This window comes from Oncorhynchus masou, chromosome 18 (genome assembly GCF_036934945.1).
Source record: "Oncorhynchus masou masou isolate Uvic2021 chromosome 18, UVic_Omas_1.1, whole genome shotgun sequence".
Lineage (NCBI taxonomy): Eukaryota > Metazoa > Chordata > Actinopteri > Salmoniformes > Salmonidae > Oncorhynchus > Oncorhynchus masou.
Window position 1 is genome coordinate 59162415 of NC_088229.1, and position 19731 is coordinate 59182145.

Below are 19731 nucleotides of genomic sequence, written 5' to 3' on the forward strand. Positions count from 1 at the left end.
GTAACAAGCCTATCTGTTACTCAGATCACTGCTCATCAAAGGATAAATAAATACATTAGCTGCTACTGCTTGGCCTCTATTTTATATTGGTCTCTGGACCATTGTTTGTGGTAAATGTCTTTCATCAATATGCGAGATTAGTATCATTGCGAAATAGAAACTGTCTATACACTGATAGTGTAATTCAATCGAAGAGTAAATACCATGACACAATCATGCATACTCAGCAGAAACCTTGGTAAAGCGAGAGAGAAAAATAACTTCTAGTGCTGTGAAACATTTCCTGGAATACTGATTATGAACAGATACAAAAAAGCTATGATATGTTAACAGTAATCACTTGAATTCAATCAATCTATATTATTTCTCATGCTTTCTTACTTTTCTAATTTTCTATTGCTGAACTGTGCACACACATCCTTTATTTTTTTAAAGAAGAGAAGAAAACACACACATATAAATGCTTTAGAAAAAAACAGGACAACGCACTACATAAAACAAACAAAAATCAGTAGACCTAATAGCATGAACATATCCAAAGCATTGGGCAAATCTCCAAAGAATTCAAAGAAATGATCATGTGGAAAAGTTAAAAGCTTTTATTAATTGACAAACATAGCATAGTGCCCTAGGCATATAGGACAGTCAGCAATAGCCTATAAAGAATATAGGTGTAAGGTTATGCTAGAGCGGAATGTTGTCCTATATTGCAAAATTAAAATAGCAGAGCATACCTGGTTCTGGAAGACTTCTGCAGCCAGACTATTTATCCAACAAAACGTCACTGAACAGGAATGAGAATCATTTTGCTTTTTACATGAAGCTGACCTATTTTGGGGACGTAGTTCTGGAAGACTTCTGCAGTAGTTGGTCCCATCTGGTTGCATGCAAGTGCACATATAACTTTTCTGCAAGCCCGTATGTTCTGAAGGAATGTAGAGCCAGACATATCACATCATGCATTTGTCCCCTCAGCTGAGCTGAACCTGAACCATAGGCACTTTTGAGGAGATGGAATTGTGTTAATGCCCCTTGTATACTTTACCCATACGTTGTCAATGGGCCGCACAGCCTATTCTGGGCTATTCTGGGGAAAATAGCAGGTTTCTCGACTCATAACCGGACTTCGAGAAGGGATTGCGTGACGATTTGTTTAGCAACCGTGCGACGCAACATAACAACATTAACGCGATTGGTCGACAGTCTGCTGGGTGGAGGCTTATACCTAATTCATTGTCCAATGTGATTCCGATCTCCTACTTTCTCGAACATCTCTGCCTGAAGCTGAGCTAAAGGTTGCAGACACATTCGATTAGACTTTTCTTCCTGTCTCCGATTCAGGAATGTACATGTGAAAGAAACGACTCTGTGAAATGGCATCATGCGATACAATGTTGCAGTCCATGTAGGAGTCAAACAAGAACGACAAAGCAGCGGGGAAAAATCCTGTAATATCGCTTGTTTTGGATATCGCTAACTGGCTAGTTAACGACGTTGACCCAACAATAACACGGTATGTATCTAGCTAGCTTGTTAGTAACGCAATGTTCCTTGTGTTTTTCTTTGTGTTTCTTGTCAACTACACATGCATGTTTGTATTTATGTAACTATATTGTTCATTTAGCCTTCTATTTAAGAGCATCTCTTTACGACAGTACCGGGGGTTCTCAATCAGCTGATTTGTAGACGTGAACATTGTCATTGGGAATTAGGGTTTAGGAATTATATATATGTGTATGTGTTTTTAAAGGAATGTTGTTTTTGTCCACTAGATAGACACAGCCGTTAGATAAGTGTCATACAAATTGGGATAAGGGTATGGGCTCCAGTGATCAAGCCAAAGCTTTTGACAAACACGTTAATGCTCTCGTGAGCACTCACTGCACGTTCACGTTCCCTTCTTCCAGGAAGTTCTATTCCTCACTGGTAGCATTTTTTCCTCTGTGGCAACTTGTCTTACTGTCAACAAAAACCTCAGTAGACCGTGTGATTGATTTATGTGCTGGTGTCAACACACCATAAATGTAGATGTTATGTAAAGCAGTCTTGTGATCTCTAAATTGTGTGACTCGGCATGATGTGGAAATACTCTTAGTCAGTCTCTCTTCTGTCAATGAATGTCACTATCACTATAATATTGTACTGACAGCACTTGATGTGTTTGTTTACTTAAATTATGTCAAATGCCACCTAAACGGATATAAAGGGGGCTTGCAGAACTACAAGGAGCACATGTGCGCCTAAATTGGAAAATGTAGTCTCACACAAATACATTTAGGAGCACAAGGACAAATGTTTGAGGTATTAAAGCTGGAATCATACATTTTTCTAGACGCACTGGTGCTCCTAAATTAAAATTTAAAGTACAGCAAAATATTTATTTGCAAGTAAAATGGTCACACTGTAGAGCCCTGTAACAATGTGTTTTTCATGGGGTTGTTTGTTCAGCTTGTTGTCAGCATAACCACCGGAGATATCTTATGTGTATGTCACAGCGTGTCATGTGGGAGTAACTCTCATCCCTGGAGGCAAGATGTTAGCCACACAGACCCCAGATACAGGGCCAGAGGCAAAAGACGTCAAGCAGGTAGGCTAAACCTTTTTTACTGTTAATGGCCAACCCAATCCCATAAACCACTTCCATGTGACTCTGAAAAGGTGATCAGATCTCTCTCACAGATACTGTTTTAGTGACACATTGACCCGGACTATGCCTGACCAATCTTAGTATTTTAACAATAAGCCTAAGTAAATATTTATTGCTTAGCCTAATGTTTATTGCTTACTGGGATGCCCTGATTTCCAGTTCTTAGTCATAGAAGTCCAGGTTACTATGTCAAACACCTTAGCCTATATGACATGGCATAGTTATTCACGTAAGTGACCGTGTGGACAAGTAGCTGGGGTCACGTTAGAATTCAAAAATGTGCATTTTTAAAATGCAGACCATCAAAACATCTGTGTTTAAACCTGTTCACCAGTGTTTTATATTGAAAGAAAACAGTGTTTTTTTGCTTCAATCGAGTGATCAGGGGCAGATTTTCTTCGCAGAAAATACAATTTTTGGCAAAAACAATGCATGGCCAGATCTTTAGAATGTTTATCATAGAAATATGCAGCCAGCTACATTTCTTAATGTTTTGCTTGAAGTTAATCTTGCATTTTACTGGAGAAAAGTAGGCTACATGGAGAAAGTACAGGAGAAAAGTAGCTACGTATCAGTCAGAGCCCTGTCTACTAATAGAATGCCCGTTCATGAATTTTCATCCAAGTGAAGTGCAACTGAAGCACAAAATTAGTCTGATGCACAGCAGAAATTACAATAAGAAGCATTTTAGATCTGCGTTTATAAAACGCAACAAGATATTTCTTATGTGTTTTTTTTATCCTTTTTTTTGCGTGAAAAAACAGACTTCTGCTTTAATGCAGCCCCTTGAGGTCATGGCGTTTTTATGTCAGTTTGATTGCACTACTTTATAACAGACGGTTTAAACTAAGTGAATAAAATCAATATCTGAAACTTATTTTAGGTCTGTTTAAGTGGTGAAGGCTATCTTTGCTGTTCTAGTCATTTTTATTTTTTTTACCTTTATAATAATAGCCTGCAAAACGCACCATTATATGATGCAAAATGTCTCATACCACCTTTGTTTCTGTATGTTTAAAGTTATACATCTTGAAAACATGATTGCTGACATGCAAAACAATTTGGGTCTATCAATAATGGGCTAATGAATCAAATACTAAAAGATAGTTCTTGGGTGGAGTTTTCCTTTAACTGAACTCTGTTGATGTTTGATTTAGGCTAGACATTGTGCAATGTAGCCTGTGGGGATAAATATCATAGATAATCAATAATATGCTGTCGAGTTTTACCGACAACGTCAATGAGGCAAAGGTTTGTTTTATCAATTCAAATTGTAGGCCAGTGTCCACTTCCTGTTTTCTGGGGAAAATAAAGATCAAAAGTGTTCCTATTTGTAGTCTGGTTGGTAGAACTTGTATGAGCAGCAGTTAAGTAGGTTTACAGTCTGTTTTAGATGTCAAAGAGCCATTTTGACAAACATGTGTTTGGTCAAGTGTTATTAGATGCCCCGAACACGCTTTGTCATGAATGCCAAAACCCATTCCAGCCCAACAGTAGCTCATAAATAATCTGTTTTGTGTGTTATTGCATAAAATTAATTTTCTCTGGCCCTTTTGCCAGTGTCAGCTGACATCGGGCGACTTGTATGTGTGTCAGGGTATGTTTCATATTCACATGGCTAATGACCTTTCTTAAAGTCATGACACATCTTCTCTGGCATCCTTTTGTTTCCAATATCTGGGGAAGTCCATTGCGAAATTGTGTCACTTCAAACAGTTGAAGACATTTGGAAATGTTTAATCTGTTGGGCTATGTGATTAACCCAATCTTCCAATTTCTTTAGTGGATTAAGGAGAAGTTGGCGTGGTCACTCAAGGCATTGCAGAAGCGCTACGTGACAACCGATGTCGTGGTTACCAGCGAGGATGGTGACGCCAATCTGCTGTGCTGCGCACTGGAGGCCATCTTTATCCACGGTATCAAAAGCAAATATGTTCGCTCCGAGGCTGGGGGACGCGGCAGGAAAGGGGGGTCCCGGGGAGCCCTCCCCCAGCCTGTGTTCTGGAGCCTCCTCAAGACTGTCACTCACGGGTGGGTGGATGCCTGAAGCTGTACAATGAGAATCCCACTTCCCCTATAGATAGCCGTACAGGCGCCTCTAGTGCAGTGTCTCCACCCTCAATCGCTTTAGTGTGCTAGAGAAGTTGAAGTTCAGATAATGGGATGTTTATATCCTCTATTATGTTGCAGTAAGTGTGCATAACAAATCACAGAATGTTATTCATTTACAGTAGTAAAGCAGAATGCTATTTATTTACAGTAGTTAAGCAGAATAATGTTTATTTACAGTGGTTAAGCAGAATGTTATTTATTTACACAAGTTAAGCAGAATGACAAAAGAAAATGTTTCAGATCAGATGGTGTAGCTTGTTTCAATATGTGTGGTGTATACAGTACATGAAACAATTCTCTGTAATGATAAATGATGTAATGCTTCCTCCTGGTGCCGTCAGTGACGTGATCACGGAGCTGGAGAAGCTGAGCTTCGTGGGTACGGACACGGGTCGCTGCCGGGCCTGGCTGCGGCTGGCCCTCAACCACGGCCTAATGGAGTGCTACCTGGCCTCCCTGTTCCGCGAGGGCTCCAAGCTGCAGGCCCACTACCAGCCCTCCGCCCTGCTTCTGGATCCCGAGGAGCGTGAGGTGCTGCTCAGTTACATCCAGGGCCTGGCCTCCCTCACCTTCAACCTCTCTTACAAATCGGCCGTGCTCAACGAGTGGACCACCACCCCTCTGGCTCTGGCTGGCCTCTGCCCTGCCGCCCAGGCTGAAGCGCTCGACCTCCCCTTTCTCACCAAGCGCAAGGAATCCTATGATACGGTGTCACAGTCGTCCGGCGGGTCAGATACGGTTGAAGTGCAGAGAGGGGGGCCAGGGGTGCCGGGGAAGGGGATTGGGGGGGTCTCAGGGTTTAAGACCCCACTGAATTCGTCCAATTTGAGCCTGGACACCACAGGGTCGTCTCAGCTCTCCTCCAGTCTGAGCTCTGACAGTCTGCTTCAAGGCCACGACCCCAAGAGCCCAGACAAGGAGCCGTGGCCATGTGACCTGGAAATCTCCAACATGGAGAACAATGGCAATGCCAAGAGGCCTCTCAAAGAGTAAGTCATGTGTGAGTGTGGGTGTTGTTAGTGTATCTGTGCTAATAAATAAGGTCCTTGGAAGATCACCAAAGCAGTATAAGACATAGACCCAAATAATTTCTGCATTTAGCAAATGCTTTTATCCAAAGCAACTTGAGGTCAATGCCTGTAGGCGTACTCACGCAAGAATGATACCCACCGCAATTATGGTGATGCAAGCAACGTGATTCGACTAACAATGTTTAAAGAAATGTATTAAATACTTAAAGGAACTGTCAAACATGTTGTCCCTTGTTTCATTTGGTGATTTCTGACGACCTCTGACATCTCCTATTTTGTGTAACCATGCAGTGTTCTGGCAGACTTCAGGGAGAGTGCCCATTCCAGTCAGGACTCCATGCGCGAGGATTCGTACGTGTCCACCCCGGGCGCAGACCACCTCTCTGAGAACACTGCCTTCAGTGGCTCCGACAGCGAGACCCAGGGACATGTCACACATCTCGCAGGCCCCTCTAACCCTGCTTCACTGGGGTCAGACCAAGAGGAGCCGTCCACCAAGACCCACGCCCCCTCCAACGTGTACTCGCACATTGAAGGGCCCTCCAGTCTCAGTGACTGTGTGGAGAGCACATCGACAACTCCTCACCTGCCTGTCATTGAGACGCCACAGGAGAAAAAAACAGAATATTCTGTTAAGAGCGCCTCGGAGCCTTCAGCCCACATGAACCTACACCGCACTACCAGCGCGCTCAGTCGGACGGTGTCTACAGACTCAGTCACAGTAAATTTAATCTCTCTCTTATTCCCTCCCATCCCCCTGTCTGACTCACTCGTCATGTGATTTACCTTAAAGAGCGACTGCCTTTTAAAGGCAACAAATCCCTTTGAAAATGACCTATGTGGCATCGATATGAGTCAGAAACAGTTATAATCGTGTCAAAATTGACGACGAAGTGTAAGTATGATAATTTTGGTCATAAAGTCAGTCTAGCCTAAAACAGAGTTTGTAGCATCCGTGCATTTAACAGGTAAGTTACCGTTTGGTTTTGATGATGGCCTTTAGCATGGGGTGAACAGCTGCGGTGATGGCTCTCTATCCAAAAGCATAGACAGTGAGACAGACCTGCCCAGCAGCTCTGACTTTGTTTAAGACATGTTGCACATTTTTGAACTTGAGAAGTACTACACCAAACATACTTTAGTTAGGTGTATAATTGTGCAACGACAACATCTTCGACAAAAACGTCTAAATTAGTTATCGATTTCTTGAGTTGTCTTCGATTCATTCTGGGGATTTTAAGGAAGTGAAATTGGCTTCCATGTCTACCGTGTCTCGTAATTTTTCTAATGAGTAACAGAAAAAACGTGCCAATCGGCGTGTTCAGTCGCTTTAAGTTATTTGAGTTCTCCTTGACCTTTGCCCTAGATAATGATATAATATAATTATATATTTTCCACTGTAGTCTAGGCTGCATTAGTAGAATGTATATTGTGCAAAGCTTTGCTAAATAGTAACGCATCTGTGTGCTTATATGGTTAAAAGCTGAAACAACAATTATTTCCAGATTTGCTAAATGAGCAACCGATCACCACTAAGACCCATTTAACCTTTCTTAGCATTCCCACTCCTGGATCTCTGAGGATGACATCTATAAGCCACACCTTGAGGAACTGGCTGACCCCGATGAGTCTTTGCTAGGGTCTGGCCCAGCTTGTGTGAACGGATTTACCTCTCCCCCTCTAGAGCCCGAGACCCCCCAGTCCCCCCCCAGCGTGGTCCACCGCAGGCAGATAGGTAAGCTCCCAAAACCAGGGACACCAACTCTTCTAGCACTTCTTGAACACAGAACACCTTGTGATGCAGTCTGTTGTAACCACCATACGAATGGCCTTGGTCATGAGGTGACAGTATGCCAAAGGATTGTTCCTAATTTTCAGCACATGTTGTTCTGGTCTTTGTCACACTTTAGTTCAAGGAAATTAAGATGAACCAAAGACTTGTTTGTTCAATGGCAGGGTTTGTGAGTCATTGGACAGTCCACAACTTCCATAATTTACCCTTTGCTAAGCCTCACACACCCTTGCTTCCTGTTGCAACCTCGGCCAAAATATTCCCAGGAAGCTCCATTCCTCATTCAGAAAACCCTACACAATGATCTCAAACTGTGTTTTTAATACATAATAAAATTCAACACAGACAACCCCTTGCTAATCGGGAGACTGTTAAGTATGTTATGGTGGACTGTCATGACAATTGCTTCACAGGAACCTGGTACAAGTTAGTTTGTAGTGTGGCTAGTTAGCCACTGAATGGCTCTGAATTTATTTATTTAACCTTTATTTAACCAGGCAAGTCAGTTAAGAACAAATTCTTATTTTCAATGACGGCCTAGGAACAGTGGGTTAACTGCCTGTTCAGGGGCAGAACGACAGATTTGTACCTCAGCTCGGGGGTTTGAACTCGCAACCTTCCGGTTACTAGTCCAACGCTCTAACCACTAGGCTACACTGCCGCCCCATGTCAAGCAGATAAAGCTACTACTAACCACTCTTGGAGCTAACTCGTTCCCTCAAGTCATATCATGATGTCAACAACAGATGATGTTGTAGTTTTATTCACAATATAGCTAACTTAACTTGCTAACATACTGTACATTTCAAGAAAACAAGTTATATTAACTGGCTAGTTAGCCACGTTTGGTGGTCAATGAGACAGATCTAGCTAACCGGCTGAGCTAGCAAACAATGTAACAAAATTATAATTTTGGATTAGAAAAATACTCCAACAGGCTCTACATTTCAGGTACCCCTGCTGCACTGTTATTCAGCCATTTAAACAATTGCTCTTCCTTTTCATGAAAACTCCGTTTTGCCATAGCTTTCAGTGGCTTTAATGCGTTTGATACGTGAGCTTGTCCGATGTGTCCATTGGAGCACTGCGATTGGTTGCTCAAAATTATGGGGCGGGGCTTAGCGAAGGGTCAATTGTGAAACAACTATCTTGGCTCAAACCAGGAAGAACTTTTTAGTTCTACCAGTAATGTTCATGAATTCTCTTACCTTTTTGGTATATGATCGTGTTTCCTTGTTTTTGCTGACAACTTCACAGAATTATTGGTACTTCCTCCTTATGGTATGTTTGAACCTCAGAGTTGAATATCATTTTTGCCCGGTGGTTTCATGATCAGATAAAACCTGTTATACCGGTTTAGTGTCATTAAAAAAATAATGTTTTTTTGATGGCATGCAAATTTTTATCTGGACAGAAATTAGACCCACGCACTTTAGAGATCTGTTGGGCAGTTTTTCTATAGCATCCTTGAGTTGATTTAACTCGTTCTTTCACTCCCTCTTCTCTTTCACTCTTTCTCTCTGTCCTTCAGGCCTCTCCAACCCTTTCCGCGGACTACTGAAGCTGGGACACCTGGAGCGGCGGGGCACGGTAGGCATGTGGCGCGACTACTACTGCGAGCTCTCGCCCTTCGAGTTCCGCCTCTACCTGAATGCAGAGGAGCGCACCTGCTGCGACAATTGCTCCCTGCTGCGTTGTGAGGATGCCTGCGTCACCTCGGCCGAGGGCCGCTTCGACCTTGCCTTCCCCGGGAAAAGGCTCCTTATGCGGGCGGCCAACTGCGATGAGGCCGAGGACTGGGTGGACCGCATCACTGAAGCCGTCAACAAGTGCCGCCCGCTTCACCTCCTCGATGACCAGTGGGAGGTGCTGCAGCTCTCTGACAGCAGTGTAACCCCGGATGAGCCCCCAAAATCTTCCCCTTCATCCCCCTCCTCCGTACCCGCCAGTCCCGATCGAGGGGGGGCTGTGGTTGAGCAGGAGCGGCAGCTGGAGCTGGACTGGACGCGTCCCACAGACCCAGAGTCAGACGCCATTAAGGAAGCGGTGTTGTACTTCTGCCAGGACTCTGAGGCTCGCAACTGGACTCCTCTCGTCTTCTCCCTCTCCTTAGAGACTCTCAAGGGCTTCCGGATGCAAGACGGGCAGAAGGTGCTGCGCTGCTCCCACCCCATCGAGGGGATCCGGGACGTGGTCCCAGACGTTTCTATGGGTGGACCAGCCTTCTTTAGGGTTGTAACGGCCAGGGATACGCTCAAGCTAAGGGCCAAGAGCTCTGAGGAGGCACAGGCCTGGAGGGGCCTCATCAGGGGAGCCCTGAACTCCTACCTGGAGAGTGGAGAAGACTGGGAGCCTGAGAGCCCCGGGGTGGCCCCTGGGGCAGGAGGGAACACCCACAGACTGGTGCAGCATAGACTGAAGGGGGACGGGGTGCTGCTGGCCCATCTATGCACAGTGCCCACAGAGAAGGGGCTGGACCTTCAGGGCTTCAAGTGTGCAGGTAGCTCTAAATCTCATCAACCTACTAGTTGTTACAGGCAATACCACAGTAACAGTGACACTGATACTCTCATTTTTCATTCAAACTAAATCCAAAGATTGCAAAAAATAACATTTTACAAAAATGTACATTTACTTGAAGAACAATGCATATGCAAAGTTTTGTAACAGAATGACGGCACAAACTGTCATTCTGTTACCAAACTTGCATCTGCAGTTTTTCAAGTAAGTGTTTTTTGTAAAAAGAATCAGTGGAAATTGCTAAAAGTGGTAAGGGTAACTTAATAGAGTTGTATGGTTTGTTTAACTTTACAATCAGAAGTATTTTTTAAAGTGACAAATCTTAGTCTGTGTCAATCTGATACCATGGAATTGCCCTTAACCAGGCAACACTTTAGTTTCCATTAAGTTACCCTTACCATGCCGTTAATGGGAGAGCCCGTGAATGTGGGGCGGCAGGGTAGCCTAGTGTTTAGAGCGTTGGACTAGTAACTGAAAGGTTGCAAGTTCGAATCCACAAGCTGACAAGGTACAAATCTGTCGTTCTGCCCTTGAACAGGCAGTTAACCCACTGTTCCTAGGCCGTCATTGAAAATAAGAATTTGTTCTTAACTGACTTGCCTAGTAAAATAAAGGTAAAAAAAAAAATGTACAGTTGAAATCGGAAGTTTACGTACACTTAGATTGGAGTCATTAAAACTCGTTTTTCAACCACTCCACAAATTTGTTGTTAACAAACTATAGTTTTGGCAAGTCGGACATCTACTTTGTGCATGACACAAGTCATTTTTCCAACAATTGTTTACAGACAGATTATTTCACTTATAATTCACTGTATCACAATTCTAGTGGGTCAGAAGTTTACATAAACTAAGTTGACTGTGACTTTAAACCGCTTGGAAAATTCCAGAAAATGATGTCATGGCTTTAGAAGCTTCTGATAGGCTAATTGACATCATTTGAGTCAATTGGAGGTGGACCCTTGGATGTATTTCAAGGCCTACCCTCAACCTCAGTGCCTCTTTGCTTGACATCATGGGAAAATCAAACAAAATCAGCCAAGACCTCAAAAAAAAAATGTAGACCTCCACAAGTCTGGTTCATCCTTGGGAACAATTTCCAAACACCTGAAGGTACCACGTTCATCTGTACAAACAATAGTACGCAAGTATAAACACCATGGAACCACGCAGCCGTCATACCGCTCAGGAAGGAGACACGTTCCGTCTCCTAGAGATGAACGTACTTTGGTGCGAAAAGTGCAAATCAATCCCAGAACAACCGCAAAGGATCTTGTGAAGATGCTGGAGGAAACGAGTACAAAAGTATCTATATCCACAGTAAAACGAGTCCTATATCGACATAACCTGAAAGGCCGCTCAGCAAGGAAGAAGCCACTGCTCCAAAACCGCCATAAAAAAGCCAGACTATGGTTTGCAGCTGCACATGTGGACAAAGATCGTACTTTTTGGAGAAATGTCCTCTGGTCTGATGAAACAAAAATATAACTGTTTGGCCATAATGACCACTGTTATGTTTGGAGGAAGAAGGGGGAGGCTTGCAAGCCGAAGAATATCATGTTGTGGGGGTGCTTTGCTGCAGGAGGGACTGGTGCACTTCACAAAATAGAGTGCATCATGGGGTAGGAAAATTGTGGTTATATTGAAGCAACATCTCAAGACATCAGTCAGGAAGTTAAAGCTTGGTCGCAAATGGATCTTTCCAATGTACAATGACCCCAAGCATACTTCCAAAGTTGTGGCAAAATGGCTTAAGGACAAAAAATTAAAGGTATTGGAGTGAACCATCACAAAGCCCCGACCTCAATCCGATAGAAAATGTGTGGGCAGAACTGAAAAAGTGTGTGCGAGCAAGGAGGCCTACAAACCTCACTCAGTTACACCGGCTCTGTCAGGAGAAATGGGCCAAAATTCACCAACTTATTGTGCGAAGCTTGTGGAAGGCTACCCAAAACGTTTGACCCAAGTTAAACGATTTAAAGGCAATGCTACCAAATACTAATTGAGTGTATGTAAACTTCTGACCCACTGGGAATGTGATGAGATAAACAAAAGCTGAAATAAATAATTCTCTCTACTATTATTCTGACATTTCACATTCTTAAAATAAAGTGGTGATCCTAACAGACCTAAAACAGGGATTAAATGTCAGGAATTGTGAAAACCTGAGGTTAAATGTATTTGGCTAAGGTGTATGTAAACTTCCGACATCAACTTTATTAACGCCTTTCTTCTTGCAGGTTGTCCAAAGGTGATAGGCGTCTCCCGAGGGAAAGCCAGACTGTGTGAGTTTTCAGGGCAGTACTACTGCGACGCTTGTCACCAGGGCGACACCATCGTCATACCCTCCCGCATGGTGCACAACTGGGACCTCGCACCTCGGGAGGTGAGTCTCAAGGGTCTATGGACCACACACACACAATATTTGTGCCAAAGTATATGTATATCCATGGTCAATAAAAAATAAATAATTTTCCAACATAATCATACCTTAACTTCCTCCTTGCATAACTTTTTTTCTTTTACCTTTGACATGGAACTAAACCAGTACTGTTGTCCTTAATATTATTTGTGTTTGTTGTTAAGATGCTCTTGTATGCATCCTTTGACCTGGTTGTGTAAATGTAGGTCTCCAGGCATGCCCTTAAGCTGCTGGCTCAGATTGAACATGAGCCCCTGCTCAACCTTGACCTTTTGAACCCTGACCTGTGGGAGCATGCCGAGGCCATGGCCCAGACACAGAGCCTCAGACAGAGGCTGCGTCTCCTAGGAGACTACCTGCTCACCTGCCGCAGCGGAGCATGCAAGAGCATCCAGACCAGGTGTGTGTGATCCACTTTTGTATGTTTGTCTTTTTTGTTTAAAGCTGCAATATGTAACTTTTTGGGTGACCTGACCAAATTCACATAGATATGTGTGTTATAGAACTGTCATTATTATTGAAAGCAAGTCTAAGAAGTGATAGATATGTTCTATGTGCGCTTTTTCTATGCTTCCCTTAAGTTGCGTTTTTGCATCTTTTGCTTTCGGTTTTGAACACCAGCTGAAAATAAAATAGTTTGGATTATGGAAAATATATTTCACAGCGGTTTAGATGGTACAACGATTCTTTAAACTATGCTTGCTTGTTTTGTCACAAACTGAAATTAAGCGAACTATTTGAATTTTAGTAACCAGGAAATACTTTAAGCATTGCAGAATGAATGTTTATCAAAGTGAGCTGGTTTACATATTGATCCTGCTTCCTGAGAACTCGGGTCATCTAGGTCATTCTTCAGGTGATCTGGACTTGGGCCAAACGTCAATAGATTAATGATTTCCACATACCAGTAAACCTTTATTGTGTAACTATTGTGTTATTTTTCTCTCAAGACTGGGTCCTAGGACATACTTATTAGAATCAAGCGATCTCTACAGTGTCATGGACTTACGACAGGTATCAATACAGTCATTACTTAATTATCCCTGTTAGTCAATTAACTTTTAAATGAAATAATGCACATTATTTACCTGCAAAACTACACCACCAGAAACCAAATAGATGTAGGTAAAAAGCTTGAATTTGCTTTTTCTGTGTGTGTGTGCGTGTGTGTGTGTGTTCAGATAGCGGAGGGAATGTATGTGGCCTACCTGAACACTCTGATCCAGTTTGCCTCCAACCACGTCCACCACTGTGACCTTTGCACCCAGAGGGGCTTCATCTGCCAGATTTGTCACACCAGTGACATCATCTTTCCCTTCCAGTTTGACACCACCACCAGGTAGGGCCCTGGCCATTTATCACTTCAATGCACTGAAATGTGATCACTCACTGAACCTACCCCCCCTCCTCACATATTCTCCCTCTGTCTCCCACACAGGTGTAAAGAGTGTAAGGCCGTGTCTCACTTAACCTGCAAGGCCAAGTCGCCTTCCTGTCCACGATGCCTGCGTCTTCAGAGGTACCTCGAGAGAGATCTGCAGGACTAACCGGCAACCCTGCAGGAATGGTCTTTGTGACCCAGTGGGCTTCCCATAGCTGCAGAGACCTATGAAATGACAAGAACAGACATTGACATCCTGCTTCTAGTTTCTTTTTTTCTACATGAATTAACCTCAAGTGCAATTAGGAAGTGCGACTGTATGGACCGACCACAGACCAAACATGATCAACCGAACTGGATAGTGGTCGAGCCAGGAGCTATTCGTCAACGTGCACTAACATGGAGAGGTTTCTGCTATTGACATGATTGACAAGGTGAAGCAAGCTGATATGTTCTTACCTCTCTGAACTAGCTCTACGTCATGAGTGTCCAAGCCAAGGAATCATCTGAACAATTTAATCCAGTAAAGGATGATGCCAAGAATCTCCTTGATGCAATTTCTATGACATTTATACATTGATGTTGTCATTGTTTGGGGGGGCTTGTGGTGTTTTGTTACCTAGTTATTTCATGTTTACAGGAAACGCTTGGTGTAAATTTGTACAGGACTTTCTGGGAAGCTCAAAGGAGCAAGTCACTCATATAAAAATAAATATTGAACTGCTTCCAGTTCCACAAGACGGGATACATGTACACGCCTGGGGAAAAAACTGCACTTGAAAACGTTCTCAAACTTAGATTGTGCCTTCATTTAGATTTTTACTTTTACACTCAAAAACTTAATGTTCCTTTGATTGTAGAATTGTGCATCATGCAACATCACTGAAGTTAAGAAACGGGCGATTTTAGGTACTGTAGGGTCAAAGCATAGATTGTCATTATTGAATGTTAGTTGCCAAATGTCAACATTTGTGAGTACTTGCATCTTGATACAAATCCATTAATTCAGAATGGGAATTTCTTAATTAATTTCTTGATGTTATCACCATCTGATAAGTTCTGACCACATAAAGAAACATTACTCTGCCCAAGTTATAATATTATAATAGCTAGTCATTAATTAGATGCATTGGGGTAGGATTTATGCTCCACTTTACCCTGAAACCCTTTTGCTGCAAAATATCAGTCTAGTTCCAGGCTAACATTGAAAAGAAGCATTATAGTCTTGAGAAATTTGTTCCCCACCCATTGTGGTATCCTATCAGTATGATAAAGCCATATGAAATAACAGAATATTGATTAGCATAACAAAAAATGCTAATGTTGCAGCAAAACCAAAAAGCAGCTTTGTAGAGTGAGTGTTGGTTCGTCAATCTTCTTGCTTCGTACCTGAACTTCTCAATGTTTCAGGATATTCTAAATCATTTTGCATACTTGCACCTTAACACGTTGGTATGACTGTTTATCCTGTAGTTATTTTTTATTCAATAGTTTCAGCCAGTTGTCCTCCCAGAGAAATCATGATTCTTTCAAAGGGTATATGGCCTTTTTAATTATTTAATGTATAATTGTGTGTGGGAATGCTTTTACCATTCAACAATTGTGAGTTGTCATTATTTGAAATGTTAACTGAAGGAAATGGATGGCTTTCCTGATATCTGACGCCGAGATCATGTGAGACGATGTGTAAAGTAGAATTACGTACTGAAAGCAGAGTCCTGGAATTATGTTACACTATGCCACTGGGCTCCAATGGCTACTCACGAGGTGCCAGAATATCATTACAGCCCTTTTACCCATGTTTTTATGAGGTATATCAAGGTTTTATTAGTAGTTAGACTGACTTGTACACATTCACAGCTAAAAGCTGAGTTGCAGTATACAGACAAAAAAGAAAAGAAGATACAAGTTTAAGCAAAAGATATGGCATGAAGTCTCTAGTCTTGACAGCTTCCGATGGGGACTGCTCTTGGTGTGAAGGTCTATTTGTGTGGTCATTTTATAAATGCTCATTATTATATTATGATGAACATAAGAATAAAGACTCTAGTTATCATTTGCTTTGTAGTTCCATTGAATCATTCACATTTTCCAAAATAGTTTGTCTGTGTAGAAAGTGTGTACTACCAGTGGTGAAAAATACTTTAAAGTACTTAAGTCATTTTTTTGGGGTGTCTGTACTTTACTTTACTATTTTACTTCACTACATTGCAAAAGAAAAGAATGTACCTTTTACTCCATACATTTTCCGTGACACCCAAAAGTATTAGTTACAGTTGAAGTTGGAAGTTTACATGCACCTTAGTCAACTACATTTAAACTCAGGTTTTTACAATTCCTGACATTTAGTCCAAGTAAAAATTCCCTGTCTTAGGTCAGTTAGAATCACCACTTTATTTTAAGAATGTGAAATGTCAGAATAATAGAGGAGTGATTTATTTCAGCTTTTATTTCTTTCATCACATTCCCAGTGGGTCAGAAGTTTACATACACTCAATTAGTATTTGGTAGCATTGCCTTTAAATTGTTTAACATGGGTCAAACGTTTTGGGTAGCCTTCCACAAGCTTCCCACAATAAGTTGGGTGAATTTTGGCCCATTCCTCCTGACAGAGCTGGTGTAACTGAGTCAGGTTTGTTGGCCTCCTTGCTCGCACACGCTTTTTTCAGTTCTGCCCACAAATGTGCTACAGGATTGAGGTCAGGGCTTTGTGGTGACCACTCCAATACCTTGATTTTTTTGTCCTTAAGCCATTTTACCACAACTTTGGAAGTATGCTTGGGGTCATTGTCCATTTGGAAGACCCATTTGCGACCAAGCTTTTACATCCTGACTGATGTCTTGAGATGTTGCTTCAATATATCCACATAATTTCCCTCCCTCATGATGCCATCTATTTTGTGACGTGCACCAGTCCCTCCTGCAGTAAAGCACCCCCACAACATGATGCTGCCACCTCCGTGCTTCACAGTTGGGATGGTGTTCTTTGGCTTGCAAGCCTCCCCCATTTTCCTCCAAACATAACGATGGTCATTATGGCCAAACAGTTTTATTTTTGTTTCGTCAGACCTGAGGACATTTCTCCAAAAAGTATGATCTTTGTCCCCGTGTGCAGTTGCAAACCATAGTCTGGCTTTTTTATGGCGGTTTTGGAGCAGTGGCTTCTTCCTTTCTGAGCGGCCTTTCAGGTAATGTCGATATGGGACTCGTTTTACTGTGGTTATAGACACTTTTGTACCGGTTTCCTTCAGCATCTTCACATACTCCTTTGCTCTTGTTCTGGGATTGATTTGCACTTTTCGCACCAAAGTACGTTCATCTCTAGGAGACAAAACGTGTCTCCGTCCTGAGCGGTATGATGGCTGCAGGGTCTCATGGTGTTTATACTTGCGTACTATTGTTTGTACAGATGAACGTGGTACCTTCAGGCGTTTGGAAATTGCTCCCAAGGATGAACCAGACTTGGGGAGGTCTACAATTTTCTTTCTGAGGTCTTGGCTGATTTCTTTTGATTTTCCCATGATGTCAGGCAAAGAGGCACTGAGTTTGAAGGTAGGCCTTGAAAGACATCCACAGGTACACCTCCAATTGACTCAAATGATGTCAATTAGCCTATCAGAAGCTTCTTAAGTCATGACATAATTTTCTGGAATTTTCCAAGCTGTTTAAATGCACAGTCAACTTAGTGTATGTAAACTTCCGACCCACTGGAATTGTGATACTGTGAATTATAAATGCAATAATCTGTCTGTAAACAATTGTTGGAAAAATTACTTGTATCATGCACAAAGTAGATGTTCTAACCTGCGATTTCGTTTCAGAATCTAAGGAAGCCCTGCGGTAAAGCAAGGAGTCAAAAAACTTTCTGATTTTTATATTCTTCCAGCGCCACGGAAAACTTCAGTAAAAAAAAGGCGAAAGAATTACGAGAAAGAGAGCATACACGTTGGGAAGGGTTTCAAGGAGTTCCCTTTTCCGATAGCGGTAATACTAATCTCGCTGCCCAGAAACAAATATCGTGCCCTGTTCAACGTGTACAGTCATAACTATGTAATGCATAACATTAGGATAGTAAATAATATATTATTGTTTTAATATATTACAGTAGAAAACAAAATTATTTTACGCGACGTGCATGATGGGTAACTAGAAACGCATGTGCAGTTGGATTTGCACGTGCTTAACCGGAAGCACTCCTGATGCTGCTTTCGCCGTGCGTTAGAGGCTGTCAGAGGTTCTGAAATCAACCACGTATCAATAAAACCCAGCCTCAGTTCCAAAGAGAAAAATTATAATGTAAAATGAAATAAACAACAACTGGGTCATTTTATCTGAGGTAAAGTAGAAGTGTCCCCACAAGATCTTAGAATGTTTACCATAATAACTTAATAAGAGGAATTTATTTCTCTACCTGTCTGATCATGATTCCGTGCAGCACATATTTACACTGAACAAAAATATAAATGCAACATTCAACAATTTCAAAGAATTACTGAGTTACAATTCATATAAATCAATCAGTCACTTGAAATTAATTAATTAGGCCTTAATCTATGGATTTCACATGACTGGGAATACACATATGCATCTGTTGGTCACAGATACAATACATGGCCAAAAGTATGTGGACATCGGCTCATCAAAAATCTAATTTCAAAATCATGGGCATTAATATGGAGTTGGTCCCCCCTTTGCTGCTATAACAGTCTCCACTCTTCTGAAGTCTTTTCACTATACGTTGGAACATTTCTGCCGGGATTTGCTTCCATTCAGCGACAAGAGCGTTAGTGATGTCAGGCACTGATGTTGGGCAATTTGGCCTTGCTCGCAGTTGGAGTTCCAATTCATCCCTAAGGTGTTTGATGGGGTTGAGGTCAGGGCTCTGTGCAGGCCAGTCAAGTTCTTCCAAACCGATGTCAACAAACCATTTCTGTATGGACCTCATTTTGTGCACGGCATTGTCATGATGAAATAGGAAAGGGGCCTTCCCCAAATTGTTGCCACAAAATTGGAAGCACGGAATTGTCTAGAATGTCAAGATTTCTCTTCACTGAAACATGAAAAACAGCTCCAGATCATTATTTCTCAAACTTTACAGTTGGCACTATGCATTGGGGCAGGTAGCGTTCTCCTGGCATCCGCCAAACCCGGATTCGGCCGTCGGACTGCCAGACGATTTTTACATGCTATGCTCTTCAGCACTCTGCGATCCCGTTCTTGCTCCGAGACGTTTCCACTTCACAATAACAGCACTTACAGTCAAGTGTGGCAGGGTTAAGAACTTGAACAGGCTGTCATACACGTAAATCCAGAGCATCCCAAACATGCTCTATGGATGACATGTCTGGTGACTCTGCAGGCCATGGTAGAACTGGGACATTCCTTTTTCTTCCAGTTATTGTGTACAGATCCTTGTGTTATGTGGCCGTGTACCATCATGCTGAAACATGAGGTGATGGCGGAAAATTAATGGCACGACAATGGGCCTCAGGATCTCGTCACGGTATCTCTGTGCATTTAAAATTGCCATTGATAAAATGCAATTGTGTTTGTTGTTCGTAGCTTATGCCTGCCCATACCATAACCCCACCGCCACCATGGGGCACTTTGTTCACAACGTTGACATCAGCAAATGTCTCACCCACACGACGCCATACATGCCGTCTCCCTGTTCATTTGAAACCTGGATTCATCCGAGAGGAGCACACTTCTCCAGAGTTCCAGTGAACATCGAAGGGGGTCAGTCGGTTACACCACCTAACTGCAGTCAGGTCAAGACCCTGGTGAAGACGACTAGCACGCAGATGAGCTTCTCTGGGAACGTTTC

General features: G+C 42.4%; 1 protein-coding gene across 2 annotated transcripts; it reads left to right on the top strand.

The window, feature by feature from the left end:
• Nucleotides 1-1256: 1256 nt before the first annotated feature.
• On the top strand, nt 1257-15960 carry LOC135504978 (putative pleckstrin homology domain-containing family M member 1P). Of its 2 annotated transcripts, XM_064923959.1 has the most exons (12): nt 1257-1513; nt 2496-2587; nt 4431-4678; nt 5101-5748; nt 6082-6511; nt 7348-7525; nt 9114-10082; nt 12342-12487; nt 12730-12923; nt 13474-13537; nt 13705-13862; nt 13962-15960. In XM_064923959.1, exons 2-12 carry the CDS (start codon nt 2534-2536, stop codon nt 14068-14070), a joined length of 3198 nt encoding a protein of 1065 aa, XP_064780031.1. In that variant the 5' UTR covers nt 1257-1513; nt 2496-2533; the 3' UTR covers nt 14071-15960. The 2 variants fall into 2 exon arrangements, with proteins under 2 accessions (XP_064780031.1, XP_064780032.1); XM_064923960.1 differs by lacking the exons at nt 1257-1513; nt 2496-2587 and having other exon boundaries at nt 4479-4563.
• The last annotated feature ends 3771 nt before the right edge of the window (nt 15961-19731 follow it).